This window comes from Rissa tridactyla, chromosome 22 (genome assembly GCF_028500815.1).
Source record: "Rissa tridactyla isolate bRisTri1 chromosome 22, bRisTri1.patW.cur.20221130, whole genome shotgun sequence".
Classification (NCBI taxonomy): Eukaryota; Metazoa; Chordata; class Aves; order Charadriiformes; family Laridae; genus Rissa; species Rissa tridactyla.
In genome coordinates, this window is record NC_071487.1 from 5,396,331 (window position 1) to 5,424,171 (window position 27,841).

The 27,841-nt window shown below is 50.1% G+C and overlaps 1 protein-coding gene across 2 annotated transcripts; it reads right to left on the bottom strand.

The window, feature by feature from the left end:
- Positions 1 to 1,812: 1,812 nt before the first annotated feature.
- RAB11B (RAB11B, member RAS oncogene family) lies at positions 1,813 to 21,260 on the bottom strand. 2 transcript variants are annotated; one of them, XM_054182044.1, is made up of 5 exons: positions 21,109 to 21,259; positions 14,524 to 14,719; positions 12,383 to 12,576; positions 7,923 to 8,003; positions 1,813 to 3,643 (listed from the first exon to the last, which is right to left on the bottom strand). In XM_054182044.1, the coding sequence occupies exons 1-5, from the start codon at positions 21,146 to 21,148 to the stop codon at positions 3,498 to 3,500; spliced, it is 657 nt and encodes a 218-aa protein (XP_054038019.1). In that variant the 5' UTR covers positions 21,149 to 21,259; the 3' UTR covers positions 1,813 to 3,497. The 2 variants fall into 2 exon arrangements, with proteins under 2 accessions (XP_054038019.1, XP_054038020.1); XM_054182045.1 differs by lacking the exons at positions 1,813 to 3,643; positions 7,923 to 8,003 and adding an exon at positions 11,826 to 12,002 and having other exon boundaries at positions 21,109 to 21,260.
- Positions 21,261 to 27,841: the final 6,581 nt, after the last annotated feature.

Genomic DNA, 27,841 nt, shown 5'->3' on the forward strand with positions numbered 1-27,841 from the left:
GTGTGAGTTTTGGCCTTCACCCTCCCCGTCGCTCACAGGGGAGCTGGCAGAAAAGCCTCCAGTCTAATCCTGCATTGGAGAACGTGTTCTGAACATCAGCAGGAGCCTTCAGCTGAGGTTTATAGCACTGACACTGGGTGGTAAGCACCCAGTGCTTTTTAGTGTTATTTTTCAAGAGTTAAATGAAAAAGTCATCCTCAACACCCGAGTAAAGCAAGTATAGCACATGTTCCTTCTTTCACAGGCAGCTTTCCTGTCATCGGGAGTTTTACATATGCCAAATTCTGCCCTCGCACCTCTTACGGCAGATGGAAGAGAGTTGGAACCTTTTCTGTTTTCCTGACAGTAATACCGAGAGACACAGAGGCAGCGAAGTTGCAGTAGGAAGCGATGACGCAGTCCAGGTGAGGTTACATTTAACCGCTATTTTCACATCAGGAAAAGCGTGGTTAAGGAGTCTGGAGAGCTGCTTTGCACATCAGGCAGCTCTGGCACAGCTCAAGCTTCCTCCAAATCTTCCCCTCTGCAATTTCAGTAGCCCCCCACCAACAGTGGGTTGGGCAGCTACAGCTCTGAGGAGCGGACAATGACTTCAGGGGGACACCGGGGTACTCGAGATCAAAAGCGTTTTCCCCTCCCTATGCACAGGGAGATGGTTTTACCAGGCAGAACGGATCCACTGTCCCGTTTCTGCTGGCACTAATGGCCCTGTGCTCAGTCTAGGGGAGCGCACCTCAAACCCACAGCTGGAGAGCAGTGCAGCAACCCGGGAAGGAGTCAACGCCTGATCTCGTGAATGGAGCGACCACAGCAGACAGAACCACCACGTAGCTTACCGTGCTCAGATAAGCTGTGTGCGAGCGCGTGTGCGTGCACATCCCGAATATACCAAACAGTCCTGCAGCAAAAAGCCCTTTCACATCACGACACGTCTCCAAACCAACCCAACCCCCCTGGGATGAACAGCAGGGGTCTGAGGTTCACCTGCTCTGAGGGGGCTTTGGTCAACACACAACGAAGTTGTACAAGGTCTCTTCGACACCCATAGAACTTAACAGCACTTAAGCCCTAGACACGAACCTTTTGTTGGGACTCTGAGGCAAAGTTTAGAGCCTTCCACAAAGTCAAAGACCAAAGAAAATCTCTTTTCAGTGACAAGGAAGTGACTAAACTGCTTCTCAGCTTCTTATACCAGGCCAGATATGATTCTAGAAGCTTCATGTTAAGAGCAGGATTTGCAGAGTAAACATGTTAATACATTGCCCTGAACTACTGTCTTCTTAACAGCATGATTCTTCCTCACGCAATTCAACTCATTTCTTTATAAAAAGTTTTGTTCAAAAATTAAGGAGCCCAGCTCCACTAGTGTCCACCTGTTCTTGAACAAAATACCGCAGAATTTTCCACTCTCTCTGACGATGTGCTCATCTGCCAGCCTTCTAAATAGTGACTGCACATCACATTCTGCTCTACGGCCACCAAAACGGAGATGTCTCCAGTTCCCACTGGCTGCACCTTGGCTCAACAGGATGCCGGTAAAGTACACACCAAGTGTTGCAAGAGCTTCCCAAACTGGGACACCCTTAGGACAAAACACCACGATACCTACAGAGGAATTCCGATCCTCACTCAATGGGATTAGGCTGCAAGCACGCACCCCTGCACCTTGAATGTAGCCTCTTCACAGAGTTGAAAAGTGAAAGTCCTAGGTGGCTCCTGCAGCCTTTGCCGTGAACTATGGCCCTCTAGGTGCACACAGTACAAAATTAAAGGCATTGCTCTCGGAATCTTATAAAAGAAAAGCCATCAGAGTTAACCGCCCTTAATTTTATTACATAACCAGACAGAACAGTTGAGACTGGAATGTCAGATTTCCCCTTCAAGAATAATTCGCAGTTTCCTATTTGCTTTGTATCGGAAAAGAAAAACCAACTCGCTAATATGCAGGCAGGATTCACCAAGTGAGGAACAGTCTCAAAATACAGAGCAAAAATTCACTGCGAACTGCTTCACTAGCCTTCCGAAAGCAGCAGATGGTCTCCAACTCTTCCTTTAGATTGTTTCACCCAGTATTTGCCTTATCATAACGTTCAGCGCATACCAGAGGGGATGCAAGTGTGTAAGAGCTAGTGAACGATGAGAAGCCATCATCATAGAAGGATTTCACAAGCTAGCAAGAGACTGGCTACACGAAGTGGTGATAACATTCTTCCCATTCAGCAAAACAAAGTCGGATAGTAGTTAGCCCTGCTGATGACAACTCTGTTACATCAGGTGAAGTACAATCATTTGAGAATTACAGTCTGCAATTCAGTAAAACAGAACAAGAGGGAAACGACAGGTTAGTAGTTAGTATGTGAAGTCTTAATATTACGCATTTGAGTAGAGGTCAAGGAGATTATGCACAAGGTCAATAGTGAAAGATCATGAAGAGAAAGTTCAAGATGCTATGGTTTGCGGAAGTTTTACAAAATGTATAAAGTATCGTGTTTCTCTACAACAACCAAAACTCTTACAAGTGCAGGTATATACATGACATGAAAATATTGCTTCACTCACTCAAACAGGGATAGGAGAGATCTAGAGAAAAAGCAGCATGCAAAAAAATCCTGGAACTAGAGAAGATCCTGCTTTCAGACACTGATCTACAGTACAAAATAAGCCTACTTGTACAGGTTGCAAAAGGTTTCTGAAATCAATATGCTGGCACTTACTGTACAATAATGTTAACCGATTAACATAAGCCATGAATAAATATTAAGCCACTTCATAAAGCCTGCACAAGCAGCGCAGGCGTTCATGGTGGCAGAGAAAGCAATGCAGACATACTTCATTGTTCCCCAATAAAACAAGAATAGAGAAAGATTTCCCAAGCAGGAAACAGTAAACTACACGGGCAGACTAGCTGTATTAGGGGTAATTACATAATAAGTAATGTTATTTTCAACAGCTTTCTTACGTATGTGCAGCCACTAAAAACCTCACTGTGAGACTTTATCAGGACAGAAAAAAGAGCATTTGGTAGGATAGCGATTTTCTTTTCATTTCTCCCCTGTGTTTACCAAAAAAAAAAAAAAAGAAAGAAAAAAATATCTGACTATGGGAGGAGAAAAACCCTTGTCACCTAAACGTAGCTATTTCTTCAACGGTTATAGTCAAGTCCCCATGGTTTCTCTCCCAGAAAAAAAAAAAACAAACAACCAAAACCATGAGGAGAGTGTTTCATGGGATAATATCCAGCAGCAGATGTTCCAACACAAACACGTCTATCAGATCAGTGCCTACATTTCAAGCCCAAAAGTCACCACATTGAAGGGGATTTCGGAGGCAGGGGAATGTTAGCCCTACGATTAAAGCTCTAAGATGAAAGGGGGGTACTTGGGGACGGGGTAAAGGAAGGAAGAGGGAGTCACTGAATCACAGGAGATAAGAAGTGCACACAAGTTTCTAAATGAAGCACAGACGAAGTGAAGGGCACAAGAGTCATCTACAGGAGGTCACAGGTTCTGACAGCACTGGAGTTTGTTGGATTTCTGTCCATCGGTGGTTGGTGGGACGCTGATGTCGACTACGTTGTTGCCAGGAGACTCATCGTGTGCAGACCGATCTGCAATCTGCTTCTGCGAAACAATGCGGTAGATTTCTGAAATGAGAACAGACTTGTTAGAGTCCAGAAGGACAGTCTCCAACGGAGCACATGCACGTGGCAGAGCAACCTGTCAAAGATGATGTTCGGATGAGAAGGAGAAGACTTTAACTCGAGAACTGTGAAACAGAATCTAGTCTGACCAGCTGTGGCATGTAACATCTGGCTGGCTTTCCAGCTCTAATGGATCCGCCAGCTCAAATGGTAATGTCTGGAAAAGTTACTAAGACAAGATTCCTCCTGTCTTCCACAACAGCACTTCCCATCACCTTCTTTTTCAATGACTCCGTGAACACGGGTATTATTCAAAGGCTTTTTAAATGAGAAAGGAGGAGGAACGTTCATTTCTAAAATAGGGAATCATCTTATTTTTGATAATAGGGAAAAAAAAAAGGGGACACCATAATCTAGAAACACCAATCAACAGGAAACTTGCAAAACCTCATTGCGCAGCGGCAATGATGGTATCTATTTCACACTTCAGCTTCTGGCAAGCTGCTACTACCAAATGACAGAAATGCCTGCTCCTCTCTGCAACAAATCAGTTTTCCCACCTATGGCAGTAAAAAGCCACATGGTTCCATAAAGCCCCATATTGATCCGAAAATGCTTTTCCTGAGAGAATTAATTTATTTGATTCAAATTAATTTACGCCTGAAAGCACCCAGCTCCACAAAGCTGTAACCGCTGAAGAGAGACTGCCAGGTTAAAAGCTTTCAGAAACAAACCATTCCAACTGCATTGTTAGCAGAAATAATTTAAGTCGAAACGTTTTTAAATTACTTATTTCACCGACTATAAGTCCTTGTCCTTTTCCTGTCTCACAATGCAGGGAAGTTGGAACAAGAACCTCCCTGGAAGTCTGCAGTAAATACTATGGCCACGCTCACACGGCCACAGCCTCAAAACAGCAACACCCGAAGTCTTTAGTAAGGATTAAAAATCACGGGGGACTACGTGGGTTTTCTTTATGTGTTGTGTGGGGGGGTTTTTTGGGTTTTTTTGTTTGTTTGTTTTTGTTTTTTTAAAGCAGCTGCACATATTTACATTGTTTGGAATGCAATACATGGAAGCCTTTAACCCGAGACTGATGTCGTTGCCATTGGCTACCTTCAGCTCTTGTTGCTGAAAGGCATGAGGAGAGCTGTACGGAGATCGTCACGTCCACCTTCTCGCACGCTCAGGAGTGTATTTTAATGCTAGCTCTTCAGAGGCATTGCCAAGTCCTTTTTTCTTTGGGGTAGCATCTGTTTCGGGGGGTTTGTTGGTTTTTTTTTTTTGGTTGTGTTCTTTTTCCCAGTCTTTAGTGATCCCTCAAACTGGTGGCCAGTAAAGAAGCTCCCGTTCCGCTGCTCCCGCCCTCTTCCCTCCTCCAAGTCCCCGCAGCTGCTCCCAACTCACTGCTCTACAGGTTTTCTTCTCTCTTAGAAGGATGATTCTCCCCCAGGTAATCACTTGAGGAACAGCCTTTTCAGGACTATTCAGTCCTACTAGCCACATCCCCACTGTGCCTGAACTGGACAATTTCAACACTTGTGGGAGCCCAGGATGCTGCTAAGAGATAGTGTTTTGAGTTCAGTTTGCCCAGGCCTGACCTCAGCTCGAGTTCTCGCTCCCTTAAGTATCTTATCTGTCACAGCAGACCACCATACTGGGACTCTCTCCTACAGCAACCTTAGGCCACCTTCTCTACCCAGGGACAGTCTCAGGGCAACACTGCGAGGGAAGACAGGATGGATGGCAACTGCTGAACTGTGCTCAGAGCGCTAAAACCGTGGATACCATCTCACAGCGCCAGGCAGGCCACCTCAGATCCAGCCAGGTGGCACAGATAAGCAGTGAATCTGCTAGAAGCTGCCCTGCACAAGAGACAGGCCCAGCTCAGGCACCAGGCGGTCTTCTCGATGGCTTTGTCTCAACAGCTATATTCTCCAGTTGCTTCACCCGTGGTTCTAACACCACAAATCTTCCTGGGCAGCAAATATAACCCATTCCTAATCTGTCAGGCTTTTTTCTTCTCAGAGCAGCTTGGCTATCCATCTTCTCCTGCCTGCCTCTTCTTGGTCATCTTCCTCTAATTGCAACACATTTCTGGTACCAACAGAGTTGGCTGGCACCAGACCCAGTGATCCCAACACTTCTTACTGCTTCCCTGCACACCCCTGCAAAAGAAACCTAAAAGAGCCTGCCTTACGGAATTCACCATATAAAAACTTGGGTTTTTTCCTCTTCATAAGCTCTCATTCATACATAATCAAGACACAATAATACAAAGCCAATTCTCTGGTCAGCATCCAATAAGCAACATGCGCCAGACACTTCCTGATAATCAAGTAGAACCAGAACAAAGGCTCATTCCTCATTTAACTGAAATGAGTATCTGGTAACAACAAAGCTCTGAAAACGCTCATCTTGAGATGTTGTGGGACACGTAAATCAGTCACAACTTCACAAAACAGCATACCGGCGTGAGACTACAGAGACGGTTTGTTTATTGGTGTAGAATTCAGCTATGGTAATCAATAGTCGGGAATAGGATCTTGCCAAACTCTTCCTGTTCACAGTAAGGATCTTAGAGAGCTTTTCAAAAGACAGAACAAACACACTCAATCTTTAGGACAAGATTCAGATCTCATGACGCAGCCAGAGGCAGAACAGTAATCCAACACCTGTTTGATAGCCTTCTGCCTATTTAGATATGATTTAAGGGTTTTCTGCCAATTACTTCATTTTGGGAGTGGAAGACTGTGCTTTGAAACATCAACTTCCCTGTCACCTCAAACAGTATTTTGAGATATGACTACTGCAGAACAGAGTGGAAGGCAGAGTCTCTGAAAGCAGAGATGCTCAAGTTTATCAGGGTTTGTTAGCTCCAGTTCAGCAGTCCTGCAGGCCCGTGCTGGTTTCCTGGGGTGTGACAGCGCCGTGCTTCCCGGGACTCTGCTTCCAGGGATTAGCTCAGGCAGAGCACTAGCCAACTGCAGAGTCAACCTCAGACTGGTGCCAGAATAATACATCCTCCAATAATACAAACTCCAAGTTCAGGAAAAGTTACCCACCCCAACTGAAGTAACAACACTGAGATGAGCCGCCCTTATTTTAAGCATCTCTCTGCTCTGTGTACTTCCCACTTCTGCTGCCTGTAGGCTCTGTATCTCCCAGCACATATCCTCACCACTTAACCCTGCCCTTCCTCCTCCTCCCCGATGATCATACAACTCACGCCGCTTGGCCAACTTCACTCTGAAAGAAACCAGCAAGCTCCTCATGTGCTGCATTTAGCCTAGAAGAGAACTGCCCTCTTCCAGAGGCCAAACGAGCCCTCAGTTCCAATTTGCAAAACACCAGCTGGAAATCCCTGCGCGCCTACTCACAAAAGTGCTTTGGTCATGGCTTAGCACAGCAAGGAGGACTTGCTTGTGTACCTACAGTAACGTAGCTTTACTGGCGAATCCTAGGCCTCGTGGGCAGTAGAGTGCTCCCTTACTCCAGGGCCAAGAAAATACATGCAGGCAACAGCTCCATCTTAAGGAATGGAAATTCTAAGCCCCGGTCTGAAAGAGGGGAAAAAAAGCAAGTAGTAGAGAACTACTACCTGGAATACCTCTGGCGCTACATGCAGTAGACCTACGGCACGAGCCACGTAGCATTCCCACACACAGAGCAAGTCTGAAGCTGCCACTGGACACTGTGCGCTCGGTAGCCACATCTACAGCAGTTACACATTCTCGGGCAGTGGAAATCGTAAGCCCTGGCCTTGCTTTGGCCTGTGACCACTATCACGTTCTTAGACAATTCCCGGGACTCTTCAAGGACATTCCCAGAGGGTAGCCTGCACGCAGCTCTGCTGTTGGTGTACAGTCACCTACAACCCTTGCCATCAGCGGGGAAACAAGAGCTTAGTAGTCTGGACACAAATACTATTTACCAGTCTGCTTTGGCACAAGAGAACACACTGGAACATTTAACTTCCTAGCAGGGCTGTGGCTTCACTGCCTAGATTTTGTGCAGGCACAGAACTACCAGCGCCTTTACAACAGCGCTATTGCAGTATCTTGAATTTATGGGACATCAGGAGACTAGAAGCCTCCAGATTCTGGGGCAGAAAAGGTATGTGTGGGGTGGGAGGCAGAACATGAATGTAAGATTAGAAGATTTGAAAACTAACCATCATTCCCAGCATCCATTTCCAAAACATTACCCATAACTGCAAAAAGTGCCCAGGAAGAAGATCCACTACCTCAGGAGCGGACCTCTGAATCCCTGACAGCCATACCTGTAAGGATGTTCTTGAAGGCTTCTTCTACATTTGTTGAATCCAGAGCGGAAGTTTCAATAAAAGATAAGTTATTTTTTTCTGTAATAAATAACAAGCGGTTCAGTTAGAAACTTTAACAGCACTTCATTTCACCTTTTCAGGTTTTCACTTTTATTTTTAGGCCAAACCAGCTGGGGCACAGTCACTTTTATTCTTTTATTTTATTTTTTTTTCCCCCCTGTTACCCTGCGAACAACTTGGTGCACCATTTATTTAGCTGCTGGCGTTTCAGCAGCATCACCTTTGCCTTTCCATAGCACGAGAAACGTTTCCCTCACTGCCGCCCTCCTTCGCTCAAGCAATACAGTATTACCCTCACCCGGCTACAGCTCACCCCTGGAAGCACCCTGAGCAAGAGCACAGGCAAAAGCATGTTGGCTGCCACAGGAATCAAAATTCTCCACTGCAACCCCAAAAAGACAGAGACCTACGCTTTCCTAATCAGACCCCACCTCCAAACTACAATAAACCCCCTAGCAATACAGTCTGTTTTCTTATTTCCCCTTACAATGCAAAAGAGATATTTTTTTTTATTAAAAAAAATTAATACCCAAACATCACACCTAGACTGGTACTGTACCACCTGCCCAGAAATAGGCACATTTCAGTAATAGAGCTTCAACAGCAACACCGGTACCATCACTAGCTATTTAAAACAGTCTTAGTAGGAAGTCAGGGGCAAAAAATAAGATGTTGAACCAAGTGACTAAAGTAATGCACTATCTAGGGTGCCTACTAACTTGTTCTGCTTCTCTTGTAGGCTTCACTTCTCATTCGTCTGAAAATTTGAAGTGGTTTTACTAACCACGGGGTACTTGCTTACTCACAAACTTCAGAAAACATGTTTAAGCAAGCCCTGGTGATATTCCTAGAAGGATTTTAAAGGCTACACACTTAAATTCCACCTCCAAGCTTGACAGACACACAAAAGTAAGCAGAACGCCAAGGTGACACAGCCCCCAGCCCAGCTGAAGTGCCTCTACACCAACGCACACGGCATGGGCAACAAACAGGAGGAGCTGGAAGCCACCGTGCTGCGAGAAAGCTACGACCTGGTTGCCATTACTGGCGCACAGCTGGAGTGCAGCTGTCGATGGCTACAGGCTCTTCAGAAGGGGCAGGCGAGGAAGGAGGGCTGGAGGCTTCGTCCTCTACGTCAAGAGATGGACAGAGTGTGAAGAGCTGTCTCCGAAGAACAGCCACGAGCAGGGTGAAAGCTTACGGCCAAGAATTAAGAGACTGAGGCAACAAAGGGAACCTTGTGGTTGGTGTCTACTACAGGCCACCTGATCAAGGGGAGCCTGTTAAGGAAGCCACCTTACTCCAGCTCCAGGAGGCATCGCACACACAGGCTCTCGTCCTGCTGGGGGACTTCAACCACCCCAGCATCTGCTGGAGAAGTAGCACGGCGAGCTGTAGGCAATCCAGGGGACTCCTGGAGTGCATCGAGGGTAACTTCTTAAGCCCGCTAATAGACAGCCCTGCCAGAGGGGATGCGATACTGGGCCTGTTGGTCACCACCGGAAGTGAGCTAATTGGTGACATCAAGATTGGAGGCAGCCTTGGCAGCAGCGATCGCACACTGGTGGAGTTCACAGCACAGAGGGATACGGGTCAGGTGAAGAGTAAAGTCAGGACCCTGAATTTTAGGAAAGCGAAATTCCAGCTGTTCAAGGTGTTAGTCAATAGGACTCCCTGGGAAACTGCCCTCAGGGACAAGGGAGCAGAGCAGAGCTGGCAGATCTTTAAGGACACTTTCCATAGAGCACAAGAGCTCTTGATCCCCAGGTGTAAGAAATCAGGAAAGGAAGGCAAGAGACTGGCATGTCTGAGTCAAGACCTGCTGGTCAAACTAAAGGGCAAGAAGGAACTGCACAGGCCATGGAAGCAGGGACAGGTATCCTGGGAAGAGTACAGGGACACTGCCTGGTTGTGTAGGGATGGGGTCAGGAAGGCCAAGGCACAGCTGGAGCTGAACTTGGCAAGGGACACAAAGAATAGTAAGAAGGGCTTCTATAGGTACGTCGGCCGGAAAACAAAGGCCAAAGAAAGTGTACCGCCCGATAGGCAAGACCGGCAAACTGGTAACAACGGACAAGAAGGCTGAGGTACTCAACAACTTTTTTGCCTCGGTTTTCACTGGCAACCTCTCTCCCCACACCTCTCAAGTGAATGGACCACAAGACAGGGACTGGGGGAGCAAAGTCCCTCCCACTGTAAGAGATCAGGTTTGTGACCACCCGAGGAACCTGAACATACACAAGTCTATGGGACCTGACGAGATGCACCCCAGAATCCTGAGGGAGTTGGCTGATGCAGTTGCCAGGCCACTCTCCATGATATCTGAAGAGTCATGGCCATCAGGTGAATTCCCCAGTGACTGGAAAAAGGGAAACGTTGCACCCATTTTTAAAAAGGGTAGAAAGGAGGACCCTGAGAACTACCGACCTGTCAGTCTCACCTCTGTGTCTAGGAAGATCATGGAACAGATCCTCCTAGAAGCAATGCTAAGGCACGTGAAGGACAGGGAGGTGATTCAAGATGCCAGCATGACTTTACCAAGGGTAAGTCCTGCCTGACCAACTTAGTGGCCTTCTATGATGGAGTGACTGCATCAGTGGACAAGGGAAGAGCTATGGCTGTTGTCTATCTGGATGTCTATCCTTCCCTCTAAATTGGAGAGATATGGGTTTGATGGATGGACTGTTCAGTGGATGAGGAATTGGTTAGATGGTTGCATCCAGAGGGTAGTGATCAATGGCTCAATGTCCAGAGATCTGTAACGAGTGTTGTCCTTCAGGGGTCTGTACTGGGACCAGTACTGTTCAATATTTTCATCAATGACACAGTGACATCAAGTGCACCCTCAGCAAGTTTGAGGATGACACCAAGCTGACTGGTGCAGCTGACAAGCCTGAGGGATGGGCTGCCATCCAGGGGGACCTGGACAGGCTTGAGAAGTGGGCCCGTGTGAACCTCATGAGCTTCAACAAGGCCAAGTGCAAGGTCCTGCACCCAGGTCAGGGCAATCCCAAGCACAAACCCAGGCTGGGCGGGGAATGGCTGGAGAGCAGCCCTGAGGAGAAGGACTCGGGGGTGTTGGTGGGGGAGAAGCTCCACACGCCCCGGCACCGTGCGCTGGCAGCCCAGAAACCCCCCGCAGCCTGGGCTGCATCCCCAGCAGCGTGGGCAGCAGGGCGAGGGGGGGATTCTGGCCCTCTGCTCCGCTCGGGGGAGACCCCCCTGCAGTGCTGCCTCCAGCGCTGGGGCACCGACAGCAGAAGGACACGGAGCTGTTGGAGCGGGGCCAGAGGAGGCCCCGGAGATGCTGGGAGGGCTGGAGCCCCTCTGCTGGGAGGACAGGCTGAGAGAGCTGGGGGGGTTCAGCCTGGAGAAGAGGAGGCTCCGGGGAGACCTTATTGCGGCCTTTCAGTACTTAAAGGGGGCCTACAGGAAAGATGGGGACAAACTTTTTAGCAAGGACTGTTGCGATAGGACAACGGGTAATGGCTTTAAACTAAAGGAGGGAAGATTTAAACTAGATATAAGGAAGAAATTGTTTGCCGTGTGGGTGGTGAGCCCCTGGCCCAGGGTGCCCAGAGAAGCTGTGGCTGCCCCATCCCTGGAAACATTCCAGGTAAGGTTCAACGGGGCTTTCAGCAACCTGATCTAGTTGAAGCTGTCCCTGCCCACGGCACAGGGGTGGGACAAATGGCCTTTAAAGGTCCCTTTCAACCCAAACCACTCTATGATTCTACGAAGGTCCCTTAGGCCTATGAGGGCAAAAGAGCATTTGCCCAGTGCTCTGCAAGATGAGGAAGACAGAGAAGTAACACAGTGGCAGCAGCTCACAAAACCCACTTGATTTCTCCCAACAATTGATAATCTCCAAGTCTGATGATCGCTGCATTGAAATTAAACTAGATGACACTGCTATATGCATCGGTGCTCTGGAGCAGAAACTACACCATCTAAAATAAGGCTCAAGTATTCACTCGCAGCTGTCCACGTTGATATATACTCAGTAGAACCAGGCCTCTAGGAAGGAAGGAAAGACACTTTGTGCTGTGATATTTTGTATTTACATTGTGACATCTTCTCCTCTAGATGTTGCTTACTGTTTCTAGCCTTGCTAGAGGAAGCGTTTAATCTTCAGCTATCAGGCAGCTCAAGGACAGTGCTTCAAAAACATGTACTACCACTAGATTAAAAAAAACCCAAAACAACTACCACACATGCTATTTAATAAGCCAAGATACTTTCATTTAAAAAAAAAAACCAACTTAAGTGCTTTTTTTAAGGGTCAAAAATAAAACTTGAGGTGAAAGTTCAGCCCTTGACAACAATCACATGATTACAGCTTGCACCAACATCATCGAGTTGAGAAAGCACCAACCCAGAACACGCTGTCTACAAACCTGCAAAAGCCCGGGCCTCATCAGTGGGCACAGCTCGCAGATGGCGGAGGTCACTCTTGTTACCCACCAGCATGATGACAATATTGTTGTCTGCATGATCTCTAAGCTCCTTTAGCCAGCGCTCCACATTCTCATAGGTGAGATGTTTGGCAATGTCATAGACAAGAAGAGCCCCAACAGCACCACGGTAATATCTGAAACCATAAGGCACATTCCCTTACAGAGAGCTCTGCCCGAGTTACTCCAACACACCTGGTTTCTGGCTCTTCCGCGCTGGCTACGACTAAAATGTTAAAAACATTCCCCCCTGCTTTGGAAAAAGTTGTGCTGGTGCAAATACTGTTATTGGGGGGGTGGGGTGGGAGGGATGTGTTTAAGCCTAAACCCAAGCTCCAGATGCTGGGGTTTTTTTAACGGCATTCCTAAAAAATTCCAATGTATGTAACAAAACGCTGAAGAGACTGCAGAAGCCATGATATTTTTAGCCTGCTAGAACACTCACAACGCATTTCAGAATTGGTACTGCTAGAAGGTTTTAGGGAAGGTATAACTTACCTTTCTACTAGTTAAGTAGTCCTTAGTAAAATGCCCGTATTTGTTGCTGATCTTTAAAATACCTCCTGTCCCTCTTGAAAATTAAAGGGGCCAGGGAGACTCTGGGTTATATTAACACTTCCCTACAAGCCCATAATCTGAGAACAGATTTCACCCCCTGAGTGCAGGTTTGGGCCCATTTACACTCAAGCCAAGGGCTCAGGACAGCACAAGCCAATCCATATCAGCAATCCTATACCTGTCCGACACATCACTGAACCGATTCAGGGCACCAAGTCAGCAGAAAACATTCACTTTGTGCTGCTGGTCAGTGTTCTGCTGGCTTAGCAAGCTGAACTGGCCTGGCGACGTTGAAGCGATGGAGCTCGTGCCAGCACAAAGGAGAGGCAGGATCACAGGGCTACAGATGCACCGATTCTCAGTGGCCAAGTCTGTAGCTGAAACAGACTCAGCCAGCAATTTTTCCGCTAAGCTTTTAGAGCAGTAGGAACAATTTAAGGGTCACCAAAAAAAAAATTTCTGAAAAACATGCGAACAGTTATGGAAAAGATGCAATTTGAAATCACCACTTACACCTCCTTCTGCATTACTTTGTTTTTGCACTCCTTCCCTATACGTTATTCCCTTTGGCTCTACGCTCTTCTATTTTTCTCCCATCTATTCTGCGTTACCCTATCTCACCTCAATGAAAAAAGTTCCCCTTACCTTGAGTTTAATACAAATGGCTCAATCTGTGCATGACTCACAAACAAGTTTGTACCTTTCAAAACTGACACACATCTGTAACACTGAAACTTCAACTTGGTGATCAGCATAGGAACTGGATATCCAGGCCTGCCAATAGGCTTGTGGGTTTTTTTCCCCCCTCTAAAGAGAGGGCCTTTTTGGCCTACTACCTAAAGAGAAACAGATACAACCAGAGCTTACATCTTAAAACAATGTCTGGATTAACAAGGTGCCGTATGTGAAAGCTTCTCAACACGACTGTTCTAAATAGGAATGTGCCTAATGCTGCAGAGTCAGCATTATCACAGTTGCCTTCCTACTTACTGGTTATTCAGCACGCCCTCTCGGACCTAGTTTTCAGGGCTGTGACTAATTCGAAGTCATTGAGATTTCAAAGGAGTTCGTGGCTGCAGACTGGCCTAAAAATACCCTCAATCTCAAGAATGAAGACCAGAAGCCACTGGCACTATGGTAAGCTACCATGCCTACACCAAAGCTTGATGCCAAACAGTAGCCAGCTTCCATCAGAAATTACACTCATTCCATGGGATGAAGGTAGCACATCCAGGGCAGGTAAAAACCCCGGATCACAAGACTCAAACAGAATTTCCCACACTTTTGACTTAAGCTGGCATTTTTTTCCTATAATAGCATCATTAGAATCTAAAAATTAATTTCATTATATTAATCAAGGAACACAAAAGTATTCGTTATCTTATGACTTGGATCTACATTGACGTCTGTCGTAATGATTTTGTCATGTGTCCCAAATATGTTTCATTAATTCTCTACCCATAAATTTATCTGTACCATCTCTGCTCGGGTTCTGCTGTTAGCCTGAGCAAAGAAATAGTACTCACGCTGAGGTAATGGCACGGTATCGTTCCTGTCCTGCAGTATCCCAGATCTGTGCTTTTATCGTCTTCCCATCCACCTGGATGCTCCTGGTGGCAAATTCCACCCCAATGGTGCTCTTACTCTCCAGGTTGAACTCATTGCGTGTGAAACGTGACAGAAGATTACTCTTCCCAACTCCAGAGTCTCCAATCAACACAACTGAAAGAAAAGACATTATTTTTGAAATTAATTCTTCATACCAGCATTTACCTAGTGCAGTGGTGCTACCTGGCTGCTACGCTGTCCTTGCAGGCAGGACCCGGAGGAGTTGCGGAGCCAGATAAACATAGGAGAAAGTTATGCTGACAACACCTCCGACTTTACTCCTCACGGCTTGCTTCCCTGGCCCCAAAACAGTCCCAAGCCTTTTGTCCCAAGCAGCTGCTCAGTTCCTCAGAGATGGATATGAGAAATTGCAACAGTGACTGTCAACACCCCCAAGCCACCACCAGTAATTAGAGGTAACCAGATGTCCCTTGCATACTCAACCTTTTGCAGAGGAAGGCTGCAAGCCACATTTTAGGAAACTCTACACTCAAGAACATGGCAACAGGCTACCTGCCTGCCTGACAAAAGCCTGAGTACATTATAAGCCTACTCTATTTTTATTTAAAAAAAAAACAAAAACAAAAAACATCAGCACAGTAAGTAAACAATTATTTGCAGTCCCTGTTGGGGTCATACAGGTGGTTTATTTCAATAATTTTCTTCATAAATATGTTCACCACAAAAAGGGGAAAAGAGCAGACATTTGATACTACAGACAAGATACAAAGCAAAGCAGAACTTCATCCAGCAAAACAAGTTCTAGTAGATTGCATGAGAAGTAAAAGATGAGTTAAAAATCTCTGCTTCCACACAAGGTGTTGCCATGTTAACGGAAAAATGTTCCTGAAGAGAGATCTTTAGCACACAAAACCCACCTTTACTGAAAGGAATTGTGAAAATAAAAAGGTCCATCTTGTAGTAGGAGTTTCCCCCCGCTTTGGGGCTGAAACTCTGCGCTGACCCCGAGGAACACCTCTGCCACCCCTGCTGCCGCCTCACACCCAGCCAGGCCGGGCTCTCCACGAGACCTTCTCAGCAACCAGCCCAACGGCAACGTTTGTCACACCAGGTTCTTCACCACGCAGCCAGTGCAACTACACACATTGTCTTAAATCCCTGTGTTACTGGCTAGAGCAAGAAATAACTAAAGGGAAATGAGACTAAGAGCAATTAAGCCATCCTCCCTTTGTCTCAGCAAATACCCGATCCTGTATGACTCTGGTACTCAAGCTAACAGAATCCTGGCTTGAGCAGAAGGCAGGCTCGCTCAGCAAGGTCTCTTCAACCCTGGGAATATTTCCTACTTCAGTTCAAAGTACACATTTATTGATCTTCCTCATTCACACGATCTGTTTTTCCTATAGGAGAGCAGACACGGGCAGAAAACATTCCTGATCTCTTCACAACAAATTACAGAAGACTCTCCTCATTGCACGCTTCCAGAATGAGCTCACCAGCATTCTCCCAGGGCTAAGGATCATGCTTGTTTTTTTTAAAGTTATCGCAGCTTTTTTCTGCTCAGGCCATTGTTTGGGGATCCGGCTCTGGCGGCACACTGCTCCAGCCTGTGTACCTGCCCACCCCTGCCAGCACATCCCCAAACTTCTGCTTTGCCCCCCGTTACCCTCCTGCAATAGCTCCTGAGCCGCTCGGGGAGATGGCTGAAATGCGCCAGACTCCCCCCAGCATTTCGTCCGGCTGACAGCACAGACAGACAATTGTGCTAGCACAGCTGAACAGTCGAAATACAAGAGGCGGGAATGGGCAGGCAGCGGATCATGGCAAGGTGCCACAACTCCCCACCCGGGACAGCTTAAATCAGCTCCTCACAGCGCCCTGCCTTCACTGGCAAACAGCCTAAACCATTTTTTAGGGTATGAGGACAGATATATAAAAAAGATTTTCTTACGAGTTCTAGCTCTAGGATTTTGTTAGCTTTCTTTTCCAGACAAACAGTTTTTCATCACTAATTCCACGGGGCGTTCCAAGAACGAGCCGAAGGTCACTCATCTTGCACAGTGATCTGCTGGCTTGGAGAATGCTGTACCCTACAGCAAAGCCCTGACCTGGGGCAGGGGGAGGTAAGAACATCCACCACACAGGCTAGACCAGCTTGGAAAAAGCCCGAAGCTTGCAACTGTTTCCGAACGGAGTTACCTTCTGAATCTGCAGCTGGAGAAGCACAGCCATCTCTCCAGGTTCTAGCCACCTCCTGTCCCCTGGCATTTGAAAATTACCAGCTTTGTGCATAAACTGTGCAAATGGCTCTCAGCTCACCAACTCCGTCTCTCGCGGGAAGAAAATTCAAGGGGTCCTGCACTACTTTAACTGGCTGCTCCGCAATCTGGCAGCAAAACACCAGGCTCCCCCTTACCAGGCTGTGCTCCACGTTCTAGCAGAGCTTATGAGAGAGCACTTTTGAGAAGTTACTGGATGCAGAAGTAACAAAGGAAGGCAATCAAATCCAAATTCAGTAAATAATCTTCTCTCTACCTTACAGTCTCCAAGTACTTCTTGATAATACTCAACCTTGAGCATTAAATGAGCATTTTAACTTTCCAGAGAAAGACACAAAGACTGGATGCCCACACGTAGACAGAACCCACAAACTTATTATTTTCTACGGGAATTGAGCAAGAAGATACCTTCAAGATTCTAGACTAAGTGATTAGATCTTGGGAAAGTTTCCTAAATTTGGGAGCAGCCCACCAGACAGCTTTGCCTGTTCAAATGTCTCGACAAAGTAAAAAAGAAAGTTCCAAATCAGATCTAAGAGCCTGAATACTCCCTAAATCAAATCTCACCAACTCATATACTCCCCAAACAACCTTTAGGGCCACACTGTAATGAAAAGTTGCGCTGGTTTTAACTTGGAAGTGACCTGAACTGGTAACCAGCACCAGTCACCACCAGTGGCTGTAAGCACACCAGCAAGGCTTGCTGCCCTGTTGACATCCTGAATCGTGGCTCTGCTCCTTCAGTCTGTCCTGGTTTTCCCTCTCCTCCACCACATCGTGCCAGGCTGCGGGTCACCATCTCACACGTCCCTCAACAGCAGAGCATCCAGGTCTCAGTCCCCATCATCCCTCCGCTTCCTGAGCTTTGTCAGCCCTCCCAACGCCCCGACCTACGGCTGCCCCAGCAGAGCAGCATCCCACCACCCATCCCACTTCTCGACTCCTGCTTCACACCGCCGGATCCTGCGGCAAAGCAAGCGAAAGACAAAATTAAAAATCCGGGGCAACACACTGTTGTTAAGAAAAAAAAAAAGATCAAGTTTATGATAGAACTTCAAAAACACTAGTCTAAGAATCTAGCAAAAAGAATACATTCTCTTGAACAATCAAGAAGGTTAAAACTCACGCTAGCAGAGACCACATAAGCAGAGTTCATTATAAATATTAAGTACTTAAGGTTGCCAGATATTGATGACTAATATGACACGCATTTGTTTTTAATAAACACAGCCTTTGTTAGGCTTAAGCACTAATCAGAGCAGTCTAAATTCCCACAAAGGTAAAAGAAAGTTGGTTTTTTTTTTCCCTATGGGCCCTTTTTCCTTCCTTTTTCATGAGCCAGCATACATCTGCACAACCTCAAATTTAATTTTTAAAATAAACACTGATAATAGCTGATCTTCTTGAGAGAAAAATTAATGTGCAGATCATACAAGGCTTCCAATATTTTAACAAATATTAAAAGGTCATGAATTCAATTCCAGATCCAACCCATTCAAAACTCATGATGAGAAGTTCTTGCTTTTTAACCATCCCAGCTACAAAACTAATTGGGAACAGAGCCCTGAACCGCTGGCTTTGCTTGGGTTACATCACCGAAATGCATCTACAACAAGATCCTCACAGCCTCATTATTCTGCACAGCTCTGCATACAAAATCCAGCTTGTTCTCCCAAAGGTTGGCTCAGTCATTTTGTTAACAAACAACATTTTGTTGTGATCAATAAAATAAGCAGTTCTGACTGCCAGGATGCACACAGAAGAAAGGGAAATTGGGAATAAAGATAAAGAGGTGCTAGTTTAGCAGAGCCGCTTTGATTATACCCATACTCACATCCCCAGAGTGCCACCAAACCTTAAATTAGTTTTCACCCACCATGTGCTAGACCCAATAAGCCAACGACGTTTGTCTGTCCTGCTGCCCTGTTGAAACGGCCGGTCCCGAAGCACGAGCTGGCGGATGGCGTGAAGGGGGGAACCTGAGGAACTGCCAGGCAGCTACGCACAGAAACTGTTCCTACAAACTCCCTGGCCATTTTCACCCCTGAACAACTGTTTTACAGGCAGTATTTCACATGAAGGAGACTAATAAATGGGGCTCTTTGCTTTTTAAACTTTTCATAAAGCTGATTAAAATAATCTATGCTAAATGACAGAAATTCCTACACAAGCAGTTCCAGATCCGCCACTACCTAAAAAAGTGTGTGACTTTAAAGCAACACTGCATTCAACTGGAGTCATCCTAAATAATATTACAATGCCAGGATGCAAATTTCTTAAACAAGCATAACTGTAAAAGCTAAAAATCAGAGTCCAACCAAACTTCCTTTGGAAATGGGTGGTACGGGAAACGGTCAAACCTTAAATTTAATAATAATCCTACCCAGACTGCAAACCTCCTTCACCATTCTTTCTACCTCTGACCACTAAACACGCCTGATAAAAGAGAGTTCAAAAGCCACCTATGTAGCTAAGAAGGTGCTAAACCAGAAGTCAATCCAACCCCTATACATTATGTTTTTCATTATGTCAATTCCCCTTGATGTTTAATTCCATTTTTGGAAGGGGCTGAAGAGAAAGGAAGGGGAGTTGATCCTACAGTGGAGATCTCATCCCACTCGGTCCCATTTATATTCATTATTTCTTGCCTAGCCCCAAAAGGCCTAGAAGAAAGGAAGGAAAAGATGAATAGATAGGGAAGGGGGTTTTTTTGTGGGTTGGTTTGTTTATTTAAAAAACACCATCCACACAACGACCCCTACCCAAAGGGCGCAAAGAAAAGCACAGTTCTCTCCCCCATTTTTCATTAATTTAAGTGCTACAAAGTATGCCAAGTTACTTTGCAGTATCAACAAAACAGCATGGTTCCTGACCAAACAGCTTTAGGTTAAGTTTCACTCCAGGTAAAATTAAAATCACATCTCGATGCAGCGTATTTTTTCAAATATGAATGCAGTTTTGCCTACCTAATTGACTTGTCACAGAAAGAAAAAAATAAATAAAATTTTTAGGCTTTCAAGTTCCCGGCTCTTAAGCCACTTGGGAAATAGACAGTGGAATGACTTCAGAAGGAAACTAGTTTAGACCCAGACAGTTTAGCATATTTTTGGAGGCTAGTTTTCTGCTTTATAGGCAGAGAAGAAATAAGGGGGTTTCCCTCCACTGTCTCGAAGACTGGAAAACAAGTACACCAAACGGGCAAACACATCCATAAAACATTTCCAACAGATGAGTAATTGCTCTTTCCTTTCATCAACAAGCAAGCGTGGAATCGCTGCTGCCCATGTCAGGGGCCAGGTACGCGCGGCGGCATTGAAAGCCTGGGACTTCTGATGGCAGCCAGCGCAGAGCCACCCTGTCCCAGAGCCCCGAGCACCCACAGAGGGCCCGGCCACCCTGCCTCTTGGGAGAGCCAACCCTTTGGACGAACCTCAGGGTTTCAGCCACGCAACCACAGGAGACTAAGCATAAAACAGGTCGGTAAACATGAAGGCGAATGTTTTACGCCCATCCACGCTACTCCTTAGGCCTCCAAGGCAGAGTTGTGGGGCGCCCCAGGGAAGAGGACGGCCCGAGCATCCTCACACGCGCAGGACACCAACGACGACAAAACCCACGCCAGCCAGGGCAAGCAGAGCGGCACCGAACCCACCCAGCAGCTCGCTATTTCCTCACACAACCCCTGCTCGCAGCTGCTGGACGACCCAAAACGTCACCAGTATGGGGACAGAGTATTAAAATCACCCCCAATTCACACCATTAAGCCTCCTGACCAAGTTAAGCCTGGTCAGGCAGCAGCTTGTCAAGGAGTTCTCCATTGAAGTCAAAGTTTTTTCAGACCCAACCCGATGCCGGGGACCATCTCTCGGGAGACCCACACCAGGGCCCCGCCGCCGGGTACGGCCCGGCTCGCAGCCCCCCGCCCCGGCGGCCGGGACCCCGGCCCCAGCCCTAGGCCGGCCGCCCCCGCCCCAGCCCCCCGGGCCCCGCACCCCCTGCGCGGCCGCCGGCAATCCCAACCGCCCGGCTCCCGGCGGCGGCCCCGGCCGCGCGGGGCGGGGCGGGACGGACCGGCGGGGCTCCCCCGCCGCAGCCCGGCGCCAGGCCCAGCCGGGCCCCGCCGCGGCGGGCGCTGCCCGCAAGGCCGCCCCGCGCACAAAGGCCGCGGCAGCCGCCCCGGGCCCGGGCCAGTGTGGCCTGGCGGGCCGGGCCGGACCGCGCTAGGGGTGGCGGACGGCGCGGCGCGCCCCGCGGCGGCCGTACCTTTGAAGAGGTAGTCGTACTCGTCGTCGCGGGTGCCCATGGCGATGGCGGCGCCGACCCTCTGGCTGCCAGGCACCGACCGCGGCCCAGATGGGGGGGGGGGCGCTCCCGCCGCCGCCTATCAGCAGCCGCCAGAGCCCGCAGGAGGCGGGCGCCTCGCCAGGCCTATCAACAGCGCCCAATCGACGGCGGGCGCGCCTCTGAGTGGCGGAGGGCACTGTCCAATCGAAGGAGGGCAGCTGGGGAGGGGCGGTGCTTGGGTGCCTGAGCCGGGACCCTGAGAGACGAGGCAGGGCCGGGGCCGGGGGTTGGGCGGGGCCTGCGGCGGGAGGGGCGGGGCTCGGCGGGGTGCGCTGCTCCGAGCGCCGCCGGCAGCGGGTGGGGGGTTGGTGCCGCCGGCGGCGGGGCTGCGGGCGCGGAGCCAGCGCGGTGCAGGCACCCTGGGGTAGAGGACGTGGGGAGGGTCCCCTAAAACCACCCCAGCGGTTCGAGGCTGCCGCGCCCCGGCGCCCGGGGTTTGCTCTGCTCCTCGGGCCGCTCTCAGGTCGGGGTATCCTGCTCCGCACAGCACGCAAGGCTTCACCTTCCTGCGCTAAGTGCCAGCTGAAAAAGCTGTTCTGGCGGAGGAAAAACCCCGCATGGTGACACAACTTGTTCTAGGAAAACATTTCCCCCTTTATTTTTTTTTTTTTTTTTTTTTCCTGGCATGGCTTGAGGCAATTTCCTGAACGAATAACAGCAAAAGGCTGTTCGGCCCCTCAGGGAGCGCCGGCGTGGGCTCCCAGCAGGCCGCCCTTTGCCTTCCTGGTGGCTCAGCGGCAGCGATTCATCCTGCGATGTGTCCTGCGAGCGCAGCCCGCGTGGCAGGGCCAGCTGCGGGGGCACACGGGGCCCAGCGTGTCCCTGGGGCTCGGTGACCTCCCTGCGTGCCGGGCCCCGCGGCCACTGGGGTCGCATTTGATTTCTGGCTGCGACAAACCCTCGCAGGGAAGGGGACGGTTCCCTCCATTCTCTCTGTGGGACGCGCAGGGAAACTCGCGCTGCTCATCAGAAGGATTTCTCGCTTTCCTGAGCTGTGTTCATCACGGCTCGGCTGCCCTACTTTCCCCAGAGGAGTCTTTAGCCAGCTAAAGGATTAGACTCATAAAATCATGGAATGGTTTGGGCTGGAAGGGACATTAAAGACACCCAGTGCCACCCCCTGCCCTGGACAGGGACACCTCCCACCAGCCCAGGTTGCTCCAAGCCCCGGCCAACCTGGCCTTGAACCCCTCCAGGGATGGGGCAGCCACAGCTTCTCTGGGCAACCTGGGCCAGGGGCTCACCCCCCTCACAGCAAACAATTTCTGCCTCACATCTCACCCAAATCTCCCCTCTTTCAGTGTAAAACCGTTCCCCCTCGTCCCGTGGCTCCCCTCCCTGCTCCAGAGTCCCTCCCCAGCTTTCCTGGAGCCCCTTTAGGGACTGGCAGGGGCTGGAAGGTCTCCACGGAGCCTTCTCTTCTGCAGGCTGAACCCCCCCAGCTCTCTCAGCCTGTCCTCCCAGCAGAGGGGCTCCAGCCCTCCCAGCATCTCCGGGGCCTCCTCTGGCCCCGCTCCAACAGCTCCGTGTCCTTCTGCTGTCGGTGCCCCAGCGCTGGAGGCAGCACTGCAGGGGGGTCTCCCCCCGAGCGGAGCAGAGGGGCAGAATCCCCCCCTTGCCCTGCTGCCCACGCTGCTGGGGATGCAGCCCAGGCTGCGAGTGGTCTTCACGCAATTAGTGGGAGCAAGGCTGAGACAGTGGGGAGGAAAAAGATGGGTTTGGACTTACTTTTGACAGCCTTGGGGGATGCTCAGTGCGTGAGCAGGGTCGGGGCAGGGGGAGGTGGTAGTTCAAACCCCCCAGGCTGTGTGGCGCTGAGCTGCCCTCGACTTCCCCCAGACACCTGAACACCCTGGGCAGGCGGAATCGTGGTTTCTAAGGGGTACCATTTCCCAAATGTAAGAGCTAATAAATGCGTGGAAGCGCGCAAAGGGACAGCACCCAGACTCACAGCTGTCCATCCGCGGGGGCAGCCAGCTCCTGCTCCGTGAAAATAATTCTTTTTATGAACCAGGCTCTGAAAATGGGGTGACAAACAGAGCGTGCTGCAAACACATTGCAATCCCACTGATGTGCTGGGAAGCCATCTGGGCATCCATCCCCATCCTGTATCAGGCAATGGAAGCAGCTGGGAAGGAAAGCCAAAAATTCATAGAACCAGCAGCCTAGGGAAGATGCCAATTCCAATCTAGCAATGAATCGGGCCAGGTGCTGTTCTCTGACAGACAATGATTGCTGAGCAAGCGGGGAGAAAAATCTTTCTTTTCACCTTTTCTTTGCGGTTTTGCCGCTCAGCAAACCTTGCCATGCCAGAGGGAGCTTTAATAGCGAGGATCTGTGGGAAGGCGTCATCACTTTCTCCCGTTGCTGCTGTTCCCACCCCTGCAGGACCACAGCAAACAGCCCTCTTGAGTAACGACTAGAGCACGCCCAGGGATATCGAGCATCCATCCGGTGAATAGTTAAATAGCATCCCGAGGAGCAAAAGTGGAACGTGTTGGCTGCAGAATCTCCTGGGAAGGGGAATTATCCCATGCTGAGTTTCCCACACCTGATAATGCCGCACCCAGTGCGTGGCTGGGTGAGAGGAGGGAGAGGAAGGTGGCTCCTTGCTGGTCTTGCAAATGAGGCCTTCGCTACCCTCGCTTTATTCTGGTTAAAATGGGCACAGCAGAAGTAAAACATCTTATTTTCATTATCACAAGTACCTTAATTGGTTTTGAACTGAGTAATGGGTGTGTGTGGCAGGGATGTAGGGGCGGGGAACCAAAGCTATTTTTTATTAGTTTGGATGGAAATCACTTTCTTCCTTTCTTTTTCCAGTGCCTGGGAATTCTTGCCATAAGTTTTAAAGAGCAATATACGATCGGGGTGTCCTCCCGAGTGCCGTCCAGCTCCGAAATCCCCTGGGGCAGAGTTTTAACAGGCTGCAGGGAGTGGAGCTGGTGACTTAGTGTTAGCAAGGGGGGGGGTGCTGCCCCGGGGCGATGCGAAGCGGAGAAAAGCGTGAGCCGGCCCGGTGCCCCTGCGTTCCTCACCTCAGGAGTCCCCCAGGCTCATGGTATGTTTTGCATTGGAGAATCGGTGTTGTGTCACCAAAAGCGGACACGTGTCACCAGTTGCTGATGGGGCAATGTGTTTGCAGACCCTTTCTGGAGAGCCCACATGCGTCCTCGAATTGGTCACAGGCCATCGAGCCTCAGGCAGCAGAGGTCCTACGAGCCCCAAATATTTTCTTAAACTGTGCTGGGGCACACACCGTTAAGAGCAGTCAGGCCTATGCCATCTGCTTCTTGTTTTACATGATAAAAACTTGCTCCAAATGATCACCCAAGATGCTGCCGCTTGTCCTGGGTGCCTCAGCCCCCTGCAGTACCCTGGGGTGTAGCCAGAAGTTCCCATTCCCACCCTCGGAGTGGGATCTGTCCCCTGGGTGTCTGCGAGGACCCTCTGGGGAGCCACCCCAGGATACTCTGCTGGGGACCTGACCTGGTGAGGGGGCGGGTGCTCGCAAAGCCGTGCCAGACACACCCACGGGAAACTCAATCTGTGCCGGATGCTGCCGAGCTCCAGCTGAAGAGCTGAAGTTCCTGGGAGGCCCGGGAGAGTCCTGACGCCCCAGTGTGTCCGCGGGGCACCCTGAGGCGTTTGGAGCGAGCGACGGTTTTGAAAGCGTGACTCTTGCTGGCGCTGGCAAGGCGGGGGGCCGGGCCGGGGGGTGCCTGGGGAGTGTTGGTGGGTGGAGAACTCATCTCTTGTTATTAATTTGCTGGTTCTTGGCTCTGCAGCAGGTTTCAGATTCAAGCGGAGGTTTGCCTTTTGTGTTTCCTTGCGGTGCTGTGACAGCCGCACTGGTGGGGGGGGGCGCTCGGGGCGATGCCTCCGGTTCTCCCCCTCCAGCGTCCCAGTGCCGCTGCTGCAAGGGCTCAGTCCGTCTACGCGAGCTGGTGCAGCTCTGTGTGTGCACAAACACCTTCCCTCTTTGCCAAACTTCGCAGAAAAGAGCGATTTGGATTCCGCCGTTGTACAAGAACGGGCTGGGGCCCCACTGTCGGATCTCCCGGCAGTTGTTCCTGCCATTCACAAGCAGGTTGGATTTGGAGGTGGGGGGCTCCGTGCAGCCGGTTGGGGCTCTCCTTGCTTCCTGGGCCCACCAAACGCAGCTGGGTTGGGATGTGCAACATCACCTTGATCTAACGATGCTCTGGGAGAACCCCCAGAACCAACCAGCTGCGGTTCAATCCGCTTCCGCTGAGTCCCAGCTCCACGTTGAGGCACGTGCCAGCCCTGTGTCACCCGCTGGACTGCAGCCCCAGCCTGTCCCCCAGCGCTTCTGGCCCCGAAAAGCCCTGTCCCACCACGTGCAGACCTTCAGCCGCCCGGCATGTGCTGAGCTCCAACCCCATCACCGCCTTCGGCAGAGCTCCTCCAGTGCTCGGCACAAGCAGCAGCCCTTCTTGCCAGCTCCTGGGTGAGGCTTTGCTGGGAGGACTGGAAGCCCTGGATGGACCATCATGGCAGGAGCTGCTGCAGGGCCCCAGGCTGGCACAGCACAGCCGGCTGGAGGGCAGCCATGGCCTGTTTCAGGGAGCAGTGGCACGCTGTGACCTGAAGGATGCACTGGTGAGGCCCCACCTCGAGGGCTGTGTCCAGTTTTGGCCCCTCGCTACAGGAGGGATGTTGAGGGGCTGGAGCGTGTCCAGAGACGGGCACCGGAGCTGGTGCGGGGTCTGGAGCACAAGTGCTGTGAGGAGCGGCTGAGGGAGCTGGGGGTGTTCAGCCTGGAGAAGAGGAGGCTGAGGGGAGACCTTCTCGCTCTCTGCAGCTCCCTGAAAGGAGGGGGCAGCCGGGGGGGTCGGGCTCTTCTCCCAAGGAACAGGTGACGAGATGAAAGGAAATGGCCTCAAGTTGTGACAGTGGAAAGTTTAGGATGGATATTAGGAAAAATTTCTTCCCCAAAAGGGTTGTGAAGCATTGGACCAGGCTGCCCAGGGCAGTGGTGGAGTCGCCATCCCTGGAGGGATTGAAAAGCCGGGCAGACGTGGGGCTGAGGGACATGGGTCAGTGGTGGGTTTGGCGGTGTTGGGTTGGTGGTTGGACTCGATGGTCTGAAAGGGCCCTTCCAACCCAGACCACCCCGCGGTGCCGGGGTTCCGCGCTGGTGCTCCCGGCAGCGCACGGCGCCGTTCCCCTCGCTGTCGCTGGGGGGAGCTGCCCCATCCTCCATCGGCCCCCCGGGCGTCACGGCAAGCCGCGGTTCCGCGAACGTGAAGGAGCTGGAGGATTCCAGGGGGATTTCCGATGAGAACAGAGACCTAGGACTGGCTTCTTTTGCAGAGGGACTCGGAAGGGCCCCGGGGATGCGACACGCTCCAGCGTGGGACTTGTGGTCTGGGAGCGCGGGGTGGCACTGGCATTGACGGGACGTGGAGAGTCGCGCCGCAGAACACGGCGAGACAGAGGTCCAGAAGAAAGCAGCAGCCGTGGGTAGCTCCTGGGCTCAGCGAGATTTGGGGCACTGAGCCTTCCCCCGGCTGGTGCTCGGTGCTGGCTGGCGTTGGCCTCCGGGCACCTCCTGTAGAGGGTGAAGGTCAAAGGCACCAGTGGGGAGCAAACCCCAGATCCGCCAAAAAAAAAAACCAAACCAACCCCGGCAATGATTAAATACAGCGTAGCTCCTTCACCAGTTTCTATTTGATGCGTAAAAACCACCCCAGCATCCAGACTAAAACATGGCCCTTCAGTATCCGACAGTGCACCCAGGGACTAAACAAGCTTTGAATTAAGCAAATGAAACATTAAAAATGTATTTCTGAATGCAAGAGGGAGCAGAGAGATAGCACAAAGCGCGTATAATGGGCTGTTTGTGCAATTGAGCTTGGGGCTGTAATTAACCCCAGGTTTTTCCCCAGGGAAGGAGGACAGACGCAGGAGCTGGGGCCACGTTTAGGTATATCAGGTATTTATACAGCTGCTCTAGCCCACTGCCACATTTATTCTTGTTTCTTCCTTCTGCAGCGAGCAATTTTTGTTCCCCTTCCTCAACCAGCTAAAGAAGCACTTGCTGTTTTCTTCAGCTCCAGTATCAGGCCACGGCTCACACTGGACTTCACCCCCATCATCTTCAAGGCTCCCGCTCCATCCCCAGCTCATTTCATTCCCATATACGTAATCATTCCCTGGAAGTCACAATAAACACTTTGGGAGATGACTATGCTGCTGCTTGCTAGGGCTTGTCCTGATCAGCTCCAATTTTAACCTGTCCGGATAATTCAGACCTCAGGCTCTGCTCTTGGTCAAGGAGCTGGCACAGGGTTTTCCAGCCAGCTCCAAGGAATATCTCCCTGGTGCAAAGGTCTACCATCAGGGAATAAGAAAAGCCGGCTCATCATCACTTGGAAACTTGCTGCCCAGAGGGGAAAAGACATGTAGAAGTTCATAAACTTCAAATAGACTAAAAACTCCTTCTGGGGGTTAGAGCAGGGATTTATCTCGGAGCTCCATAAGGCGACAGCTGAAAACCAAGGCCAGGCAGAAGCACAGTGCTCAGCTCGAACAAGTGGCATTTCCAAACCCAGAGTCCTCACGTAGCTCCCACAGCTTCTACTGGTAAACCATGGGGCAAATCATCCAGGCAGGACAGTTACAGGCT

Bases quoted from the DNA above. Each gene is read 5' to 3' on its own strand.
- RAB11B (XM_054182044.1), bottom strand. From the start codon at position 21,148: ATGGGCACCCGCGACGACGAGTACGACTACCTCTTCAAAG. The intron at 12,577-14,523 runs GTGAGTACTATT...TTATGGTTTCAG, and splicing joins TACCGTGCCATTACCTCAGC to ATATTACCGTGGTGCTGTTG. The intron at 3,644-7,922 runs GTATGGCTGTCA...TTCTCATTTCAG, and splicing joins CTTCAAGAACATCCTTACAG to AAATCTACCGCATTGTTTCG.